Source organism: Acomys russatus, chromosome 24 (genome assembly GCF_903995435.1).
Source record: "Acomys russatus chromosome 24, mAcoRus1.1, whole genome shotgun sequence".
NCBI lineage: Eukaryota > Metazoa > Chordata > Mammalia > Rodentia > Muridae > Acomys > Acomys russatus.
The window spans coordinates 24,019,348-24,042,863 of NC_067160.1; the positions used below are offsets into that span (position 1 = coordinate 24,019,348).

General features: G+C 40.9%; 1 protein-coding gene across 1 annotated transcript in view; it reads left to right on the plus strand.

Annotated features, from left to right (window-relative positions):
- The window catches only part of Dpp4 (dipeptidyl peptidase 4), a 79,012-nt gene extending 55,755 nt beyond the window's left edge, over window positions 1–23,257 (plus strand). The window contains exons 17-25 of the mRNA XM_051166683.1: window positions 1,016–1,063; window positions 1,295–1,393; window positions 4,221–4,290; window positions 5,638–5,832; window positions 9,851–9,905; window positions 10,521–10,620; window positions 13,380–13,444; window positions 22,839–22,911; window positions 23,178–23,257. Of these exons, the coding sequence (XP_051022640.1) occupies window positions 1,016–1,063; window positions 1,295–1,393; window positions 4,221–4,290; window positions 5,638–5,832; window positions 9,851–9,905; window positions 10,521–10,620; window positions 13,380–13,444; window positions 22,839–22,911; window positions 23,178–23,257 (785 nt within the window). The remainder of the gene's footprint in view (window positions 1–1,015; window positions 1,064–1,294; window positions 1,394–4,220; window positions 4,291–5,637; window positions 5,833–9,850; window positions 9,906–10,520; window positions 10,621–13,379; window positions 13,445–22,838; window positions 22,912–23,177) is intronic.
- The last annotated feature ends 259 nt before the right edge of the window (window positions 23,258–23,516 follow it).

The window sequence follows — 23,516 nt, forward strand, 5'->3', positions numbered from 1 at the left end:
AGAGAGAATCGAGTTATTCTATAAATCATAGTCAGTCGCAAAAGGGGACTTAAAACTAATCCCGTTCTGTTCTCACTGGTGAATTTCATTTACTACGAGACGCATTTCTTTAGTGTTCTTTACTATGGCTAAATCTTGCCATCATCTCTCGTACTAGGTACTGTGCTAACAGCTTAATATTTGGCATCTCATTGAAACCTTAATAAAACTCTTCAAAGCACATATTATCCTCACTTTATATGAAAGGATGTTGGCGTACAGACACATTGGCCTAACTTGTCAAGCAAGTCAGCCAGGACTCAAGCAGAGGTCTAGCAGTGCCTTCACTGCAGTATTCAAGCAAATATAAAAATTAAATCTATCATTTAAATGCCTCACAATTAAATAGCTCACAAGATAGCTTGCTATACATTACCTTCCACTCCACAGCGCTACCGCACTTGGGATAAATAGTGAAGAGATTGGCTTGTGAGAAAAACACTTTTGCATGCCAGAAAGAAACTGCTTATCCAAGTGAAGAAGCATTGCAGATGTGTCTCCTGGCTCCCAGACTCTCCTGAGAGGGGGCCCGGTGTGAGCACTTGCCTCCTTCAGGTGAATCTGGTTCCAGAGTTCTGCCCACTCACTCTCTGAGGAGTACAGGGCCTGAGAGGCGGTATGGTCAGTAGGAGGTAGCAGACAGAGAATGGGAAAGGTTAAGCTGTCATTTCCGCTCTCTAATGAGGAAGCTAGGCACGGAGATGGTAACCTGCCCAAGATGTCCCTCAGGACAGAGGACCATTTCCTACCCTCTTTACCCAAGGCCCCCGAGCCTTTCCAGGAAAGCATCCTTCACTCGATTGCAGTTATTTTTAAGGAAAAAGAAAGTGGGAGTGAGGAGGAAGCAGCTGAGCTTCATATCTACACTGCAAAGCTGTTTTGTGCTCTGTCAAACAGTAAGAGCTGCTATGTTTGAAAGCTCACGCAGGCCTGCTATTATCATCTAAAGCACATTTTTTGCTGATTACATCCACAGGCCCCGGTCTGCCCCTCTACACTCTGCATCGCAGCGCCGATGATAAAGGTATTTTATTATAGCTCCCCTTCCACTGGCTTGGGTGAAAGCACAGGTGAACAGGAGTAGCATGAAAAATTTCCCCTGGCTTTAGTGTCTTCACCCTGAGGTGAACACAAGCTGTCCCGCCTGAAGCATGCACAGCCCCGTTGCTGCATGACACCCTTGCTCACTATTGCATCACACGATCCAACTTCTTGGCACTGACATGAATTATTTCTGTTTCATATATTTGTTTAGAGCTACGAGTTCTGGAAGACAATTCTGCTTTGGATAAAATGTTGCAGAATGTCCAAATGCCTTCAAAAAAATTGGACTTCATTGTTTTGAATGAAACGAGTAAGTCAAACTTCTTTTGAAATAGTATTTTTCATGGAATCAACCATAAAATATAAATAATGTGTTAATTTGGTCTGAAAATATGTGCTTTGTGTTGCGTAAGTCTAATTAAGAAGGTTATTTTTTTTGCCACGAAACATTCTATCATGGCAACTACAACTTTTTGTTTTTTTGTATGTGTCTTATGATAGTAAACTACATCCAGGAATGTTTTGTCTTGTCAGGGCAGCATTTGTGGGAAATGCCTATAGACGAGTCAGTTCATCCAGTTGGTAACTCTAGGCAACTAGTAAGCTCTCACAGTAAAGACATGGCAAAGTCAGATCACACCAGATACGGTGCATCTGTGAATTACAGAGTTAGAAAATACTTAAGATGGTTACATTAACAATTCAAGTTTGTTTCTAAAATGTTTCAACTTCAATTGGGGGGGGCTGTGTTATTTCCTAGTAAGCTCAGGTCCGGGTCATGGCATAAGCATGGATTACACCCAGGGATCATTAAGAATAATCTGCTTATTTGAGTTTGAAATGGTTGCTTCTGATCAGTTTCTTCTCCACTAGGAAATAACAATTTGCCAGGCGGGGTGGTGTACATTTTTAATCCCACCACTTGGGAGGCAGAGGGAGGTGGATTGATGTGAGTTTGAGGCCAGCTTGGTACACAAAGTGAGTCTAGGACAGCCAAGGTGACACAGAAAAACCTTGTCTCGAAAGACAAAAGCAAGCAACAATAACAACAACAAGAAAGAAATAACAATTTATGGGAAAGGAAGAAAAACGTCATAATTGATACAGTTTTGTTTTTTTTAAGTTAGCATAATGGAAAATATCGAGCTGAAGAGCTGGCTCAGCAGTTGGGAGCTGTTACTGCTTTTTTAAAATTTTAATTTAATTTAATTAATTTATTCATATTACATCTCAATGGTTATCCCCTCCCTTGTATCCTCCCATTCCATCCTCTCGCCCATTTTCCCCTTACTCCCCTCCCCTATAACTGTGACTGAGGGGGACCTCCTCCCCCTGTATATGCTCATAGGGTATCAAGTCTCCTCTTGGTAGCCTGCTATCCTTCCTCTGAGTGCCACCAGGTCTCCCCATTCAGGGGACGTGGTCAAATATACAGCTTTTGCGAGGGACCTGGGTTTGGTTCCCAACACCCATATCCAGTGGCTTACAAACTACACGTACCTTCAGCTCCAGGGATTCCAACACCCTCTTCTGGATTCCCACCTGGTCTTACTTGCACAAATCTGCGCACAGAGACCCACATACACATAACCTAAACTAATAAAAAGGGAAATGGAAATGGAAAAAATACTCAACTCCTGTCATTGTAAACGGTAGGACAGCCCTGGAAAGCAGAGCCCACTTCGGCAGAATAACAGTGTTAGCATGCTGCTCAAAGGGTGTGTAAGTCACCAGGGTCCGCGCTAACAAGCACCTTCCAACCCAGCGGGGGTGCCACTGCTCCCTGTCCCTGAGACATCTTGAATGCAAAAAGCTCATTTGGACAGCCTGGTGTGGAGTTCTGCAGTACATATGGAGATGTCACTCTATTTCAGTGGGCACACAGTGCGAGTCCTTAGGGTTTGGGGCCAGGGAGGCCACATGGTTAAAAGGGAATTTTCATAGAGATTGTAGGAGGCACTGACATAACAGGAGGTCGGGACCCATTAGGTTATAGTCATTTGCACTACAGGAAAAGGGGGCTGAGAGATGGCCTGAGAGAAGAGAATTGGGAAGTGAGATCCAGGAACCAGAAAGAACCCCTCCTCATAGAAAAACTGTATATTTATAGAAATATGGAGTTAGAAACCCCTTCTAATCAACTAGTACTGGCCAGACAAGAGAGATTAAATAATGATGGGTGTACACATTAAAAATATCAGTTTGGCTAGTAGTTTGATATTTGATTAAAAGTATAATAGGAAACTAATTTTATTCTTATGGACACACTGAATAAGAAGCACAAAACAATTAGTAAACACAAATTGGCAATAAGCCTATCTATATAAACGTTTGGCTATTGAATCTGTCTTTTCTTGTTAACCAAAATCATTAGAAAATCAATCGATAAACGAAAAGGAAAGTAAATGTAAGAAACACCTCTAGAGATCAGGATATTTTTGAACCTGCAGTTTAAATCATCCTGAAAATGTAGAACTCTGATTAGATTTATTAGTCTTATTTATTTTGGGAGCAAAGAAAACAGACTCATTATTTTGAGATAAATTATTTTTTATTAAACTGTTGTTAAATCAAGCACAAGAATTTTGATGGACCCTAAGGAGAGCATACAGAATGTGCACAGCAGTTTATTCCACAGAAGCCGACTTCATTCTGTGAAATCCTGAGCTGAAAATGGGACTCTGCTTTGTGGTCTGGGATGGCAATAGAAATTATAAAAATGCTATTAAGTCAGAATTTTAAAAGAGAGTTATGGCCAACTACAAATTCTAAACAGCTTCAAGGAAATTCAAGAAGAGGAAAACATTTGGGAGGAAAATTTAGAACATAAACAAGCTAGAGAAGTAGATTGGGTGCCAAAGAACAGACGCATAAAAACAAAACATTAGGAATCCTAAAATGCACTTGTATTTTACAAGGCACAAGTGGACTTCACGGCTGTATTAGAAACAACTTCATTGTTCTACTGCAGAAGAAGCAGCATTTATCATCCAACCACAGTGTTTCTTATATCTTTAAAACGTGAGCTATCTAACTTAAGAAATTGGTAAACTCTGGACGTGACATTACTGAAAAATAAGGAATGAAATCTCACACTAGTCACTATTTTTAATTCACTGATCTTTCTGTTTGTTTAGGATTTTGGTATCAAATGATCTTGCCTCCTCATTTTGATAAATCCAAGCAATACCCTCTACTATTAGATGTGTAAGTATCCAGGAGAGGGTAACCCAGCACTTAGCTGCCGCATTTCTCGGTGGGTGCAGATTAATGAACTATAGAGTCAATGCTTCTCTTCTTTACTGCATCATTGATCCCTGTTTTCTCCTCCCATTTTATACCTACAAATTCTATCCTGTGTTTTCTCCCAGCTTAAAAGACAAGATAGACACTTCTCTCAGTCATAATTTTATTGTTTGCTTTGCTTCCCTGGAGTTCACAGAAGTCCCACTGGTGTTTTTAGGTCCTCATCTTCATCCTTCCTTCTGAACATCTTATCAAGCAAGAGACAAGTTAACCTACCAGTTTCTCAATCCTTGACAGGGCCAAGGAGTTTCATGTTATAAAAATATGTTTAATCATATATGAATGCATCCATTTAAATTTAGAATACTACAACATGTGGTTCTAAGTTAAAATTTTGTGATATTTTGTTTAAATCAAAGTACTTTTAACTTTTATCTCTTAAAAAAAAAGGCAAGAAAGTGTTAGAAGAGGCATGTATGCAGGACTTGCCTGTTTTTTTTGTGGGGCTGAAAGAGCCAATGAGTAGGAAAGAGATGAATTGGGAGGGAACTATTATTAGAGATCTGCACGTATCCAGGAGTCATGTAGACTATGTAGAGATGACATTTAAATAAGAAGCAATGCACTATGGGGTTCATCTCCTAGTACACAGGGGATGTGATGAAGGTTATACATATGGCTACATGTATGGTAGATTGTAGGCTGTAAAGATTGCAAATACAAGGATGTTAAAATGGCTGAATAGCATACCTATTTCCCATATCAAGTTTATATATCTTTTTTTATCCTTAAGGTCTTAAGTCCTAGCATTCCTTCATACTATGGTCCTTTCTACCATGGTTTAGAGGTTCAATATGAGCAACACCATGCAAGATCCTTGGGAAAATGTGGAGCATGCGATACTCTGGCCAGAGTCCTTTAGAAACCCACAACCTAGGAGACAAATGGATAGACTAGTATGGAAAGCTACCCTAATTGCCATTGTTGTTTTTACAAGGCAATTCCCCTACCTCCACTATTTGATGAATTACATTTTCCATCTCTAAGGTTACATAGTACTTAAAATGTAGAATGTGCTTGACAATAGTGTTCAAACATAAAACTTAGGACTGCATTTAAAGAAAACACACAGTCATAATGGTCATGTCACCAAATTAAAAGACCAGTTCTTGATAATTCAGTGGTTACTATGATTTTTCAGGCTCATGGTTGAGAAAGATGCATATACCTGGCTCACGGGAGAATAATGGATGTGTTCTTTACTTAATTTGAGAAAATAGTAGTCTTACAAGGTGGAACTTTTCACAGATATGCAGGTCCCTGTAGTCAAAAAGCAGACGCTGCCTTCAGACTCAACTGGGCCACATACCTTGCAAGTACAGAAAACATCATAGTAGCTAGCTTTGATGGCAGAGGAAGTGGTTACCAAGGAGATAAGATCATGCATGCAATCAACAGAAGACTGGGAACACTGGAAGTTGAAGATCAAATTGAAGCAGCCAGGTAAGAAACTGGGACAAGAATTCAAACATCACTGGCTTTCTCTTTTTATTGATTGATTGATTGATTGATCTTTTATTTGTTTGTTTGTAAAATGAGAAGAATGTGAATGTTCTTGGGGGAGAATCTGTAATCTTTCACCCCTGCAGGGTTTTTCCGGTTTTTTTTATTTTGTTCTGGTTTTTGGTTTTTCGAGACAAGGTTCCTCTATGTAACAGCCCTGGCTTTCCTGGAACTCTCTTTGTAGACCAGGCTGGCCTCGAACTCAGATATTCAACTGCTTCTGCTGGGAATAATAGCATGTGCCACCACCGCCTGGCCACACCTGCAGGTTTTCAGTGCAGAAAAAAAAATATATAGATAGATAAAAACATCAGTAATTATAGATTATATGAAGTTTTAGAAAGACATCTTCTAAGTTTCTTTGTCTATGACTTGGGAAAGAAAGTTGGCATGTACACTACTGTCATCTGAGAGTGGAAACTGAGACCCAGGAAACACACAGATAAACTGAGGGGTGAGTGGCCCTGTTAGAGAAACTTTCCGACGCTGTGATAAAACGTCTGGAGAAGCAGCTTCCAAGATAAAGGGCTCATCTGTAATCTTGGTTTGAGAGAATCCAATGCATTCTTCTTGGGTAAATTGCTTAGGACAGACTACAGTGTTTTCAGCCCTTTCTCTGGTGTGCTTTGCTGACAATTTTCACTTTAAAGTTGTCTGAAAGCAAAGGGCAATTATTATGCCGTACATGGAATGCTAGGTAGTCATGAAATTTCCTCCCTCAAATAAATTAGTCTTTCGCCAGCCAGGCGGTGGTGGCACACACCTTTAATCCCAGCATTCAGGAAGCAGAGGCAGGTAGATCCCTGTGAGTTCGAGGCCAGCCTGGTCTACAATGTGAGTCCAAGACAGCCAGGGCTACACAGAGAAACCCTGTCTCGAAAAACCTAGATAGATAGATAGATAGATAGATAGATAGATAGATAGATAGATAGATAGTCTTTCACCATTAAACCCAGCCACCCACAAGGTCTTAGGGAATGGGACAAAGTGAGATAAATCCTTTACTACAATGACCTTTGATCCAATTGTTAATCCAGTCCCTTTCCCTATCTGATTCCTTAGGCACAGCAGTATTTGCTGCTGCCTGCCTTCCTATCAGCACTCTGGATTTCTGAGCTCCTATCACGACCACTCACTAACTTCTGCTTGCAGCATTCTAGCTGGTTTCTTCAGATCAACTTTTCTAAATTTCTCTTCCAAAGGATTCTGAACTGTGAGGGTCACAGCAATGACCCTATCTCTTGGTACCAATATACAATGTCAGTGAGATTTTCATTGCGATTATAAAGTACACGACTCACCAACTTAAAAGGAGGAATCATTTATTCTGGAGCCATGGTTTCAGAGATTCCAGTCCATAGAGTCCTTGGCTCTGTTGCTTCCAGGGCCCATGGTGTGGGAGCAAATTATGGCAGCAAAACTGTGGTAAGCCTACTTTCCTGTTGGGACAGTAGCAAGAGCTTTCTCTCCTTCCTCTTTCTATTACCTCTGCACCCAGCTGGTGGGAAGGCCTTGTTCCCATCCGGGGCTGCCATTGTTCACATTTGGGGTGGGGGTTCCCCTGTTAGTGATTTCCCCATCAACACACGCAAGGCTGCTCTTTAATAATCCTCCAGCCACTTCTCAGTACATTCAAATTGAAAGTTCAATGTAACTATGATACTAGGTGAACCTCCGCCTAAGTGGTCGGGCTCTTCCCTTAGGGTCAAAACTACATGGTGGAGAAGCTGAGTGTCCACAGACCTTGTAACAAGTAAGGGGTAATGAGGCTCAGGAAGGGGCTCCTACAGCCCAGATAGGATGAAGGCGACTCTTCTATTTTTGGAAAGTTTGGGGGCACAACTGTCATGACTCACAATTTATAAGGGCTTCATTAAATATGAACACCATCTCACTCTGGCCTTCCCACAAGAGAGGCGGACACTACAAGAGGCACAGGGCTTGCGGCAGACCAGCCCTGGGAGGGGACATTCTTTTTTTTTTTTTTTTAATTATTAATTTATTCTTGTTACATCTCAATGGCTATCCCATCCCTTGTGTCCTCCCATTCTTCCCTCTCTCCCCCTTTCCCCTTATTCCCCTCCTCTATGACTGTTCCTGAGGGGGATTACCTCCCCCTGTATATGCTCATAGGGTATCAAGTCTCTTCTTGGTAACCTGCTGTCCTTCTTCGGAGTGCCACCAGGTCTTCCCCTCCAGGGGACATGGTCAAATGTGAGGCACCAAAGTACATGAGATCGTGTATTTCAAGTAAAGAAGCAGAATTTGTCAGGATGAAGTAGGATTAGAACCCAGTCCATTCACAGGCTTTTGGTCAACTGCACCCAGCGGTAAATGAGTTCTGTAACCTGTAGGTTCCCAACCAACCTGATAGATGTTTTAAGACATCTAAGAAATGGGCGGTTTGAGACCGTGTTGTAAAATCACAGACTGAGAAATGCAGGATGATCCAGGAATGATCATTGTATTGAGAAAAACTCCTTTAAGGAAAAATAACCAATGAAAAGAAAATATGTTAGATAAGTATTCCTAAGTGAATGAAATTCCCTTACGCCAAAGTTAATTACTGACCACTTTCTTTTAAATGTAAAAGGAATTTTAGGTTACAGAAAGGGTAAATTAGAAGGTTTTCTGTTGTAAAAATAAATGCTTATCTAGAAAAACTGGTCATCTTTCTGTGAGAGGAGGCTATGGCTTCCATAACCTCATGAATCTGAGCTTTAAAAGTGCCAAAATCACCAAATTCAGTATTTATAAAATAAAACCACAGTTTAAGACAATCGTGACATGTAGTGTTACCTATATAGTGGGGCACTGTTACAGCAACTAAAATGAACTGAATACAGCAGCACAGGTGAATCTCAAAATACTGCATGAAAGAAGCCAGGCACCAGTGTTTGTATGAAATTCAAAATCAAGTACAAACTCACATGGATTTTTGTGGAATTCAGGAAAAGGAAACCTTTTAATTCATTTATCTTTTTAGACAGGAAAATGGCCAAAAGCCCTGTGACAGCACGTAGTTTGACTTTGTAAAGGCATATCCCTTGTGCAGTCATGACTCAGCCCCTGCTTATACGTCCTCCCTGTTTAAAGAGATTGACAGGAAGTGTTGAAAAGTACTCTTAATTTGCTCTGGTACCACTTGACTCTGCAGCCTTGGACATGCATCACCAACTGAAAAGAGAATTAACTGTCCACCAGATCGAAGACTTCCACACCTCCCCGACACCACACAATTCCACACTCTGTTTGCTACACCTCCTTAAGTAAAAAGAGTTGGCTTTTGACGTAAGGATATGATTATAAAATAGGTGCATAAAACAAGGTTGTTTGCCTGGATTTCAACTCCTGACACAGTTTGGTGGCAAAGATGTTTCTTTATCTATCAAAGAAAATATACTTTCATTTAACAGTGCTGAACTAGCTAACCAATGCCCAGTGTTGGATGGGATTTTGGCGGTTGTGCTTAACTTCTCAGGGAAGAGTGCAGAGACGGTCCTTAGTCCCACTCGGGTGTCCTCCATGTCCTTGTCCACTTTATTGCATGGGTAGCCACTTCCAAGTTGAAAAACATCTGGAGAGATTTAAATTCAATTATGTAAAGAAAAGTGCATCTGGGCTGCAAATTTTTATATAAAGCTGTGAAAAAAACTGCCAGGATTTGTTTTCTGTGAATCATGCACACACACACACACACACACACACACACACACACACACACAGAATTTTTATGGACGCAAATAAACTCAAACCTTGTTCACGTAGTTCTGATGTTAGCGCGATAGACATTTACCTCAGGTGTTTTTCATTGCTGGCACTGGCTCCTCTTTGTAATGAAATGGAGATAACAAGTGTCAGGCTTTTTTTTTTTTTTTTTTTTTGCATTTGTGCAGCTAGCTTAGTTTTTCTATACACAGTGGAAAACTGATTTGTGAACTTCTTTCATGTATTCTAGACAATTTTTAAAAATGGGATTTGTGGACAGCAAACGAATTGCAATTTGGGGCTGGGTGAGTAGTTTTGTTGTTATTGTTGTTGGTTTTTTTTTTTTTTTTTTTTTTTTTGACTCATGAATTTGTATGCACTCCTTAGTGAATATAACAGAGTGGAGGTTGATTTACCTTTCGCATGTAAATATTTGGAGATGAAAATCATGTCTATCCAGTCTCGGGCCTCTGAGCAGCAGGCTTCTTGAACAGCTACTGAGCTGGAAGTGCCCCTCAGTTTATTATGATGCTATAAAGAGGCCGGAGCAAGAGGGGAAGGAGGGAGGGGGTGAGTGGAGAAGAAGAGACGAGAAAGGAAGAGGGGAAGGCATAGAAAAAGATCTCATTAATCAGCAAAAGTTTTGTGCTTATTGTTTTTGTGTATTACCTTCTTTAGTTTGTATATGGTCACCTAATGTCCCATGATTGTTTCCTTATGTTTATGAGAAGGGACCAGGACTCTGAAAGGATATTCTTTAGATACTGCCCAATTAAAGCCAATTTAAGCCTCCTATAGCATGCTTTCTATCTCTAAAGAGGCACAGTATATAAAGATGTGAGAAATGTGGAAACCGCGATTCGCTTACCATATGTCCTTATTCCTTTACCTCCATAAAAATAACTGTTTCCATTCCCTAGTCATATGGAGGGTATGTAACCTCAATGGTCCTGGGATCGGGAAGTGGCGTGTTCAAGTGCGGAATAGCCGTGGCACCCGTGTCACGGTGGGAGTACTATGGTATGTAACTGCTGTTGTATGAAATGAACTATTAAGAGTTGACCTTAACATTCTAGTGCGAAAGCCATTCCTTTTTTTTTTTTTTTTTTTTTTTTAGTTTTCTGTGTTTCTATGGAAAAATAATAGGCTGCTTTCTTTCTGTGGCTCTTTGCAGAGACGTTTAAAATGTTCTCAGTCACTCTGCTGTTATTCCAGCCTGAGTGCTATTGTGTGTTACCTGCACATCTAATTTCTTATCAACAAATCCTGTTTCCAGAATTTTAAACAGCGCCAGTGCTACATTTCTCAAATAACTGTTTCTTTATCTTTATTCAAATTTGATTTGGGACTTCACATATTAACAGAGAAAAGGAAAAATATATCTCTTTCTTTCTGAGTGAAGATCAAATATGAGTTGGCCGTTAGAGGAAGAGGAGACAGGAACAGATGATTTCCAGGGGGATTTGCTTTCATACTGTCTTTTACTGCTAGCATATCATCTTCATCATGAGATAGACCATACGGCATCATTCTTCTGAGAATAAAATGCCCAAGGCAAGACTAAGCAGAAGTGAACAAGGAGGGCTAGGAAGGGGATGCCGTGTTTTCTCGAACCTTCTTTGACTTCACTGAAGTTCTTTCTGTAGCAGTGTAAGAACGGAATTGTTGATAAGGAATATGCTCGTTCATATTTATGCCCCAATATACGGCAGTACTAGTCCCATGAAAATCCCTCTTTGAAAATCTCTCCAAGTTAAGAGAAGCCAATGTGCAAAATATCACTATCTTTTTGTTGAAAACTTGGCAAGTGCAGTTACAATTTAACTTGCACACAATGGAGTTGTTTTCATGTGATACTTTTGTTTTGAATTAATTGTTTGGTTGGATGGGTTGTTTCTGGAGACCTCTGGTGGTCAATCAAATGATAAAACAGCCTTTGTGAGGTTGCAGACTTGTAGAAAACAAGGTCATGCGCATGGCCTAATACCCAGCAATGAAAGAGAGCTTTGATATATGTGTAAATTTAAACAATTTTATTCAAAACTGCAAACAAAGAATATGTAGAAGGTGTTTCAAGGCATTGCTCTAAAATTTCACAGCTACATTATGTAGCTATGCATATGTTAAAAAATCATATTTTTAAAATTTTCAGATCTTAATATACATATAAATATAGTTAGTATAGATAAGAAAGTGGCATTATGTTCTAAGACAAGCAGATTGAAGGCTATGGAATAGATGTTGGGGAAATTTTTATTTTGCTCTCAAGGCCTGTTTTCCTCCTATCAAATATGCAAGCCAAGTTGTTAATATTTGATTTTTCAAGTTAAAATTCACATGAAAAATTTATTATCTTTTACATTTAAGTGTCCTTTAAGATACTATATTTTATAGAGGTATTCTCTACATACATAAAATTATATAGCCTGTATTCATTTTAAGTGAAATAGTAGCTATTACTATTGCTCATTTAGTAGGAGAGGGAGGTAATAGTGGAAGAGCAAACTCTCCTCAGTGGTGCTTTCAGTGTAAGCCTCGGTCACTAAATTGTTGAATTTAGTCAATAGAAGAATTAATTTAAAGAATTCATAGACTTAATGTCAAAATGCTTGTCCAATCCACTGACAGTCAAGAACAGAGACAATACATGATTTTTATACTTATTTGCTGCTATCTGGCCATTTAAGGGTGACAGCTTTTAAAACATCATATAAAGGGAAAGAAACCAGATTCCAAAAGACAAATGTCACCTGCTTTTCTTTATATGTGAAACCCAGAATTGACGTTAACAGATCAAGGAACATGCATATGATACATGAGCAGAAGGGACTACCTAGAAAAGCCAAGGAGACAAGCATGTAATCTGAAGGGAACAGGAAGGGAGACGGGCTGAATGTAGGCACAGTACGGGGTGTACTAGAATGGAATATCTTTATTAAATTCACCAATTTGTACAATGAATAAACACCGATAGTTACAAAACAGAAATAATGAAATTAGTTACACAACAAATTCCATTAGTGAAGTTTTAGGTAATATATAATATAGGACTTTATTTTTTTTTAATTGTGTAAAATTATGTTTAATTACCCAAAATAACCAAACCAATTGTGCAACCTGTTATTCCACCATATTTATACATAAAAGAGCTTATGTCAGTTCAGCAGACAGATATTAATATAATCTGTTCACAGTGCTCATGTGTTACAGCACAAAACTTGAGACCTCCCCATAAAGTGAGGGAAAACAAATGTTTAACATGAATTACGATGAAGCAGCTATGTCAATATGGACTGTTAATTCTTTCCTTTCATCAGAGTGAATCTCAACCTACCCAAAATATAAAGTTTAAGCAAATCACTAGTAATTGATCATTGTTAGGAATTCCCAGAAGGAGATAGATTATCATAGCATGAGGCATGTGTTTGTCTGGCTCTGCAGCTTTCAAGACAACCCAGGCACTAGATGACTTTCCTTGAGTAGGTCTTTCTGCACGTTTGACTTTTCTGCAGGTCAATTGCTGATTGTGTTTTAAGCTGTCTGGTTTGTACGTCTACTGCCCTGATCCTGAGGGCTGAGTGCAGATGGGTCAGGGCTACAGAGAAGTCGAGAGTGTGAGTGTGCAATCTGCCCGACAGCATCTCAGGTTTCATTAGCAGAGGCTGGCTGGGGGAGAGAATGTCCTAGTGAAGGCACAGGAGGACAGATAAAGTGATGCAGCAGATGTGCATAAGAAATGTTATTGGAAGAGTTGAGCCTCTTTTCTCCTTTCCTGTCAGACTCAGTGTACACAGAGCGCTACATGGGCCTTCCCACTCCAGAAGACAACCTTGGCCATTACAAGGTAAGAGAGAGAGAGAGAGAGAGAGAGAGAGAGAGAGAGAGAGAGAGAGAGAAAGAGAGAGAGAGAGCTGTCCCAATCTTATAGCTGTGTTTAATGGGCTAAGAACTTCTTCATTGTATCTATTTTAGAAAAAAAATATTATTTCCAACAAAATTCTTGTTAAAAAGAAATAACACAGGTGGTTTAGAGATACTCCAATAGCTTCCCCTACTATATTTTGCATAATTACAGTCTTTATCATATGCTATATAGGTCACAATATGCATTCATTTGGAAATACAAAGCAACATCAGATAATTACTTTAATTATAAAAAATTCAGTTTAGAAAACATGTCAAATTCAACATATTCCTTTTAGGACCCAGAAGATTCTTGAAGCCTTTAGCAAGATATTAAAATTCTTATGTTATTATAATAATGAAAAGGTAAATGCCTGCCTACAATTTTCTTACTCATAGCCAACCATGTAGATTTTTAACACGGGATTAGCATAAAGCAGGTGAGATGGCAGCTGTAGCTGAGTAGAACCTGAGAGCCCTGTCCATCAGTTTCTAAAAGAGCTTTCAACAGTGGGAGAAGCAGTGGGCAACTTGCTCTCCAGGGAAGCTGCAGCATTTGAACTGGGACCTGGCTGCTGCCACACTCGTCAGTGCTATTGTAGAGGCCACAGCAAAGCCAGACCACACTCCTTGTTGATGACACCCTGATGCAGCTGTACGGACCAGTGCCGCTTTGACATTTTCAAAACTTTCCTGGTTCTGTTGGCCATGTCAGTTGAGAGAAGGAAAAACACAAAACAAACAAACAAACAAAAAACCCACCACCAACTTGTAAACTAAAACTTCGATAACCAGGAAAATCATCTCTGACATTTCCATTTTCCGAAGATGTCCAAAACTCTCCTCGGGAGAATGCATTAAAAATAAAGAAAAACAAGAACAATATCAACACAAAATTTTCACTGTGTTCTGACTCTTAAGGCATAGATCTGGGCAGTACATTTTTATAAGGTGACATCATTATTACAATGGAGTCTGAAGCCATCTGATCAAAAGATAATAAATTCAAAGTTTTTCCTTTGCAAGGTGTGTGTGTGTGTGTGTGTGTGTGTGTGTGTGTAATTTACCTTTACCAGCTACTTTCAACTTAATTAGCAAGCTTATATGTACATGGAGACCCATTCTGTTAGTACCTGCATATTTTTATATATGTTTCTGAGACATGCTAGAAAAGTAACAACCCGCAAATTAAGATGGCACACTAGACATCTTTACATACTAAGAAGCCTCATAATCAGGCTATTCCTGTTTGGACCAGGGGTCTCATCTGACACCACATACTTTATTCTTCCCACTCTTTTTATTCCACATCCTGTAATCCTCTTGAGGCATCATTTACCTCTTTCATAACTACAATGCTGCTGGCAAACAAGCTAGCTCCCTCTATAATAGGAGCCCAGTTTGTAAGCTCTTGCTGTGTCTTCCCAGGATCCAGTCTATTTCACACCTTGCTAGCACATTAACTACACATCCATGTTTTAAACATTGTTACCTTCTTTGTATGACGCTTAACTCTCATCTTAATCTACCTTGAGTTAGTAGTTACTCTGCACTGGATTGTCCGCTTCCTTCCCCCACCCCCCACCCCCGATATCCATAGTCAACCTTACATGTCTTGAGCATTTCACTCCTTGGGGTTCTTTCTATGAACCATAAATCTACAATTTATCTTAACTCAATTAAAAAAAAAAGTTTTATAGGAAAATACTGTGATACACGTATTTTTCCATCACTTTTCTTATTTTGGAACTTGACTTTTTCTTCTTAATTATCTAACCTGAAAGAAAGTTCTCTTGGCTACATCAAAGTGCTGAAAGTCCCTGTAAACTCAGAGCTACACTTAGGATTCTAATGTCTGGCTCTGGGGAATGGTGGATGGGAAGCCAAAACATTCATTTTAGAAAACCACAATTTGAAGAGCCAACAAGGCCTGAGGCACAGGGTTAAGTTCAAACCCTGGTACCGAAGGAGGTCACAACAACCTGCCTTGCTTCCTCAGAACAGGTACCATCCTTTGGCATCCCTGAATCAGCTCTCTCTATAATATTATAGGATGGAAGTTTGAATCTGCCTTTTCGTGTTTCCTCTTCCAGCCTTTTCTACAGGCTCCTCTTTCTGACACCAATCATCCCTTCCCCTAGCTCTACCCCCCACGGTGGTGGCCATTTTCATCTCTCCCCTTAGGTGTTCCCTGTATGAGGTAGTCATGTAAATAGAAGTCACTTCCTCCTGCCAATGGCAACACACGCACATTGGGTGCACAAAGTCACTCTCTCTCTTCACTGCACAGATGGCACCCGAGGACTGTTTAATCCTTCCACGCCAGGAGTCGGGTTTTCTTGGCATGAAATTCATTGCTGGCAATGGACACATTAAAACTGCCAGTACCAGGGAGCTAAAGGTTCCCAATGTGTTACTCAGAAGAATTATCTGGGAGGGTGATAGCTAAGGTGGGCAGGAGAGAGCCAGGCAAATGCATTAGCGGAATTGTCTCCTGCACCTTGCTCATTGCTTCCTCTGAGCGGGAAGGATGGAATCTGTGTGGGGCTCTGAATCTGAGTGGAGAACTGAATCTAAGTGCCTATTTTTGGTGCACAGCAGGCTTTAGAATAAAGCTGCCCTCCTTTGTTTTTTAAATGAGCCTGTGCTTTTGTCTCTGGCAGGAATATATTCAAACATTCTATTTTCCTCCAAGGCCCCAGCTGCCCCTATGGACTCATCATCTACTTCTTTTCCTTCCCAGGTTTGCTCGCTCTCTCTCTCTCTCTCTCTCTCTCTCTCTCTCTCTCTCTCTCTCTCTCTCTCTCTCTCTCTCTTTCTCTCTCCCTCCTGTCCTAGCCCTTGAAAAGACACGAAAGAGCTAATTCAACAATTCCTTAAAGGTTTTTGTTACGTTGTGCATTTCCATGTGTCAAGAAAATATTTTGTTAAAAAAAAAAGTTCTCATTTAGTTAGCACATCCAGAGTTAGGGATGTACAAGTGTGGGTTTGTGCAATAAGTAAGTTCATGCTCTTAGCTAGGAAACCATCGACACATAGAATTATAGAGTTTGGAAGAGAATATAATTTTCAATACAACTGAGAGGATTCAGTGCCAGTGGACAAGTGAGCTGGTCTTTAGAGAAACTCAACCTCCAAGAGAACACAACTTGTGAATTTGGGCCCTTTTTACTACTGAGAAAAGAGATGCCAGGTCAGCATGTGCCCTGCTCCAAGCTAGTATGTCCACCATTTATGAAAGGTAACACCTGTATGGCTGACTCCCTGCAGCAGGGATATTATTTCCTATGCTTTAAAAGCAGCTGCAAAGATTAAGGGGTCCTGGGACTGAGGCTTAGACTCAATACTGTGATACCTGCAGTGACCCCATAAACTGTTTGAAGATTACCTCCCACCTGTGGCCAAATGATAGAGCAAGAACTCTTTTAAAGACTACAGGGGCCCTATAGAAGAGGCCCCCCTCAAAAACTTCTCCCTGAGGAGAGGGAAGAACTCTGAGCTATTGAGCAGTGCAATTCTATGGACATACCTTCTCTACCAACAGTCTTCATGAGTGACAGACAGAAATGGCAACAGCTTTAAGTGATGATCTAGGACAACCAAGGAGATAACACTGCACCCTGTAGCCACAAGCATGCCGCAGTGTAGTGTAGCCATACCTCAAGGAGTAGGATCCTGACCAGTGGGTGGACAATGCCTCAAAGCCTATCTGCAGTCAGAACTACAAAGAATTAATGCATAAGAGACATTCATGCATCCATCCAAAGTGTCCTGTGTTTGATTTCTTCAAAAGTTTACTCCTCATAGATGGGAAAGGGGGGAAAACCCACTAAGGAGATACATTTTTAAAGGATAACGAAACAAAAACTTGAACATCACACAGTATCCAAATCCAATATATATGAAAAAGACTAGAATCTTCTAAATTGTGGCCATGGAGCCTGGGAAGCTATGTCAGAAACCAGAAGGAAGTTCTGGGAAGAGGAGGAGCCAGAAGCATAGCATTTTAACCTCCCCCATCCAGCTTCACGTGTCCATTTATTTATTGTGTTAATATAGCTAGACTCTATTCTACAACCGTTACACATATCTATCAGTTTCAAGTATTCCTGGAACACTCTAGGATAATTATTCTGATTACCACCATTTTATTGACAGGGAAATGGAGGCACTAAAATACTAAGTAACATTGAGATGTAGAGGGTTTGAAAAGGAAGAGGACAGTGTATGAGGCAGGAAAGAAGAAACGGGGAGGACATGATGAAGATCAGAAAGGTTCCCAAGAGGTTACAGGAAAAGGGAGAGGGCATCAGGGGAGATAGACGTGATGGGGGAAGGGATTTCCTGGGACCTCTGAGATCCACTGAACTGAAGGACAGCTTTGGGAAGAGTAGACCAAATGGTGACCAATAAATATGACAGGACATAGACTGGAGAAGGGATTGTCTTGTGAATAAACAGAGAAGTCGAAGCCCAAAGGGCAGGAGGAGAGGGGCCCCAGTCCTGAGCCTTGCTGCCAAGAGGAGAGGGCAGCCTGGAACACACAGAAGGGCTGATTTAACTTGTAGAGGAGATTTATTTTGCATTTTGCTCAAAATTTGATAGGCTTTTGGCAAGTGTATGAAACAGTCATAGATTTGGCAGTCTTCTGCTAGCAGATTTGAAACGTTCAATCCGTAAGAACTGCTGCATCGTTAGGTTATGCAAAACAGGGTGCAATTTTGTAAATATGCCATCTTGTACTGATTTGACATTTGTTCTATTATCCCAGAATATGCCAAAGGGAGAGAGACCTTCAGATTTAAGCCAAACCTTAACTTGTTTGTGGAGTGCTGATAAAATGTTGACTGCTGTGTGATCTTTAAAGCAGCCAGTGTTGCTTGTGAGGCCTGAGGTAGAGCCCCCTGCCTGGGGTTGATGGGAGCTCTTTCCTTGGCAACTCATGGGTACAGTTGTTAGATAGATGTAAATAAGAAAAACATCTTATTTAGTGGGTTGGATTCAGTTTTTCTTAAATGTTTTCCGTGCCCTCTGCCTGGTATTAATATGATTCTCCAAGTGGCACCCTTTATTACTACTCATGTAGCATTGACTACAGGAGAATCCATAGAGTGAGCCAGTAAAGCTCAAGGCGTAGTTTGCTGAGTTGCTAAGCTGTTGTCCTTCAGACCCAGTGGCTGTTTGTCCCTCTCCAGGAGTCTGTGGGTGGTGATGAGTAGTCTGGTTGCGGTGTCAAAGGACTATGGGGTGTCTTGATCAGGAGCATTGGCTTTGGACTTCAGATGACCTGCGTTAAAAGTCTACTTCCTTACTTCTAGAAGTTTGAGCTTGAGGAGGTCACGTTCCTTCTCTGAACCTCAATTTCCTCCTCTGAAAAAAAAAAATGGGAGTAACAAGATATGCTTCCCAGAGCCACAGAAGTGGTTATAGGCGACCCCTAACACCTGCCATGAAATAAGCTTCGAAACCATGACAGCTGCCACCGTCCTTATCTTCAGGGGGCGAATTGTCCTTCGGGTTTGTGAACAGCACTAAGAGTAGCTTGGAAATTGTTACACCTCCTGTTTCTCACAGCATTTCCCTCCTCTTATCAGCTCCTTCCTTTATTTCAAAAAATACAAAGATTTATTTGTTGGAAGGTAGCTGAGGAACCAGCATGATCCAACAAGCAGTTACAGATGGTTCTTCTTGGGGATTGAAGGAAAAGCTCCTCACGGAGATGCTGTGGAGTCGGCAGTGCCACTGGACCAATCCTCTCCACTTCTCTCTGCCAGACTGTTGCTGGCAGCGGGGCTCTCCGGAAGTTTCTAGCCTTAGGAGAGTGCCAACTGCACCACCATTGCATCCATGCCCGTTTATCACTCTGAGCTTCCTTTTTAGTCATTGGTGATAGACTATTCGGCTTGTAACTTAGTCATCCATTTCCTTTTTTATTTCTGTTTCCCTATGGATAGGCAATAGGGGATCATCCAATTTGGGTGGGTTAAAATAGCACAACTAATATCTTCTCTACCATTAATCATATACTGGAGGGATGCATGCATTTCCTACACTGGCTTTGCATGTTTTCTCCACAGCTCAAAGTGTGCCATGTAGCGGGCAACAGAGACTGACTAAAGAAGCCAGGACGCACCGTCCAGTAGGGAACCGCTCGCCAGTGGTTCCCGAGGCAAAGTGACACCATTTTATTTGAGGGTGAAGGCTTGTTTTCTGCACTGAAAGCCCCAAGAGTGTCTGCCCCTAGCACCTGCCTGTCTCTCTCATCAAAAGGTCCCTCTGGAAGCTTCTCTCAATGCGCAGAGAAACGTGCGCCGAAATGGCACAGTTATCTTGCAACTGCAGGGGAAGCTTTTGTTTTATTTTTCCCTTGCTGCATTAAAGTATTTGTCTTTCTTTCTTTGTAGTGTAATATTGTTAATGTAAAACAATTTGCATCGTGACACTTTTATCACAGTTTTCGTCTTTTTCTCAGTATGTTGCATTTCTCACCATGTCTAGTTCATCACAGCTACAGTGTGTACATCACAACATTTATCTTAGGCTCAGGGTTTTACTTGTTTATAAAAATTGTCTTCTTTCAGCCTGTATTCACTCCATTTAAGAAAAAAAAAGGCAGCCAGAAACTGTTTTGGTCCAAACTCCAGTAGTTATCACATTCCTTGCTAACTGTCCTGTGTATTTTTATGTCTCCTAACTATTACTCTGTGTTTCAATGACATTTCTCCATCTCGTGGCACTGGGAGGTTGTTGGAGCAGCTTTTCTGTTCACATTGCCAAGCAAGGCAAGCCCATTGGGGCTGCTGGAGGTGAGGCAAGATGACACGGTTGTTCATCTGCGTCAGGTCTGGGTGTTGAAGTTGAGTATTATCTGTGGGAGAAGGGTGGAACTGAACTTGCTCAGAAACACAGTGGTGGCAGAAAGTCAGTACAGGCTGGGGAGACTACTATGAAGAGTCCCTAAGGGGCTCTGGCTCGGCAACTCAGAGTGAGTCCTGGGTCCACTAAGCTACTCTTCCTGCATCCAGCTTTGCCAAGTGGATAACAATGCCTTTGAGGAAGGTTGGATTTGATAGTCTCTTCTGACAGGGGAGAGAACTAACTGCTCAACGTTTTGTGCTATCACCTGCCAGTGGGGAAAGACACACGCCACAGCTTATAGGTTTGTTCAGACCATCTTTAACTATTTCATTGTGAGAAAGAATTGTGTCTCAGAAACCAGAGTCTCCACTACTATGTACTTCAAGTTCCAGGACAGTTAACATTTTATTTCGCACAGTTCCTTTGCTGGAGGACAATCAGAAGCCTGTTGGAACTTTAGAAGAGATGACAAGGGAACAGAAAGTAGTTTTACCCAGACTTGGTGCAATATGGACACTTCCTAGAGCTGGAATGTGGTGTCCGTTACTTGCTTATAAATCTGTCTCTTCACATATAGAGCAGGGTTGCATAGGCCTACCTCACACTTTCATGGCTCCTTCAATATGGTTAGTTAGCACAGTGACAGGCACAGAGGAAATGCTCAAGGAATGGTAGCTAGGATTACAACTGCCATGGTACAACACTTGGAAGTGGGCACAATGACTTACTAAATTGCAGAATGAGAATATTTTATTGTCTACTCCATTCATTCCCACTTAATTCTGGAAAAGCAGGATCAATTATAGTAGATGTCAGTGCTGAATAATTTCATTTACTCATTTAGCTGATAAATATTTAGGTTTGTATCAGGTAGTAATGATAAAAAAATATAAGCAAGTCATCTTGTGGACCTTACTATTTAGTTCAATACAAATTTAATGTGAATCATAAATATATGGAACATCCCATCAAATCAAAAGTTTCTCTAAAATTAAATAAAAGCAACTTTTAATGAGCTGCTGAAAACTTAATGAATAAATTCTCAACTTGGGTCAGAAATTGAATATGATCAGGTTGAGTAGGAACTAGTCTGCCTAGACAGGACAGGCACTGATTTTGGCTAACCAGTTCAGGGTGATCCTAGGGGTCTTAGTGGGTTTTGGGTAAATGCACTGAATTTTGTAGACTTTTTTTGTCACTTTCCAGAAACATTGAGTGACAAAAACTTTCAGTCAGCACCAATAATTTACTTTAAGCAGTGCTTTTACCATGTCCCTGGACTCCTAAGTGGAATTAGTCTTATTCCCATTTTTGCAGAAATCACGACTCAGAGTGCAGCATGTGTGTCTCCAGCTGCAAAGCGCAGTAGTATTGACACTGAGGAATGGACCTCAACATCTAACAGCAGCCCCCATACCTTTCTGGCGAGACCACTAGGACTCCCAGCAAAAACGTTAAGTGTGCACTAGCTCTGTAGATGGAGATGTCACTGAAATGCACACCTTGACTCATGAAGAGCTATTGGTTGCTGTTGAGTCTGTGGAAACGTCACTGCCTTGTCCTCATCCAGTCCATGCAAGGACAAGCAAGGCAGACTCGCTACTTCCCAGTCTCTATCTGACATTTTTCCTTCATCTCAACCTTGTGACTAGTCCTAAATTTAAATAATCTGACCTATGCTTTCAAAGGTTTTATTTTCCTTCATCCAGGACCTCTGACCCTTATTTTAGAAGCCCCAAGATGACTCAGGGCACAAAGTAGACCTTTTAACCCTTTCTCCTGTCCCCCTGGCTGGCGTGGGAATAACATTTACCAGCAGCATTTTTCTCCAATATTCAAAATGAGGAAGTGTCATCCACTGATTTTCCAAGGCCACCCTTGATCTTTTTCACCCTTTCCCCTCCCATATGTTACATTTTCTTAGGTTGTAAACATCTGTTTCCAGAGAGGTAGTGCTTGCTTTTCATTCAAAACCTTGCAATGTGGACCAAAGTTCACATGACATATTGCAGAGTATGTTTAGTTGCAAATGCTATGTACAGGCTCTTTGAAATGTAGCATGTATGGCACCATGTGACACATGGTTGCTATGGCAATACACTTTTTGGCTGAACTACAGCAGAAGCCCATGGAACATACATTGCTAATATGAGACTGTGCCCTGTGCTAATGCATAGGATGCAGACAATCTGTGATCTGGGACTCTAGGGGTTGTGTATGCAGCCGGGGGGACAGGTGCCCTCATCCTACATGTGCAGGGAAGATGTGGCATTCTTCCTTCCCAGTGCCGTCTCTCAGGCACAGGGCGTGCTGTGCATTCTGCCATGCATGGAGACAGCATTTGCTTGAATATCGGTTTGCTATATTTTGTATCAAAGGGGGCCCCAGCTGAAAACATTTTATTTTGTAAACTGAAGTGAAAAATCAGTTATGGCAGATCCTTTTTTGAATAATGACATTCTTTTTCCCAATTTCAGAATTCAACAGTCATGAGCAGAGCTGAAAATTTTAAACAAGTTGAGTACCTCCTTATTCATGGAACAGCAGATGGTGAGTTTCAGTTAATTAGACTTTTTAGTATCACAGACAGGTTTGCAATTTCACTACTGACAAAACAAAAGCATGAGGGGCAAGACTGTTACATTTACTTCAATAAAACAGTGTTGCTTTCCACAACTCACTTGTCTTGGGCTCAATGGGATGCTGAGTCCTAGAACTGCAGTCACTTTCTTCTGGTGCCTTCCCCTGGGTATCTGAAAACTCCAGAGGCTATTAGCTACTTGATTATGGCTGTTTGTTCACTTTCTTTCCCACAGATAATGTTCACTTTCAGCAGTCAGCTCAGATCTCCAAAGCCTTGGTGGATGCTGGCGTGGATTTCCAAGCAATGGTATAATAAGATTTTGTTCAGGGGGAACATAGTATCTGGTGGGTCTAGTTTCCTCCTTGGGGGTTACTTTTTCCCAAGGAAGTCTCTGAAGGTAGAAACAGAGGAGAGGGCTCTTATCATTCCAGTGTGGAGTTGGAGATGTGATATCCTTGAGTCATACACAGAGTAAATATTAGACAGTTTGAGGTTGAGAAACACAGTATTACATATCCTGGGAGTGTCAAAACACCATTCTTCTATTCATGTGATAGTTCAGTCTCTCCCT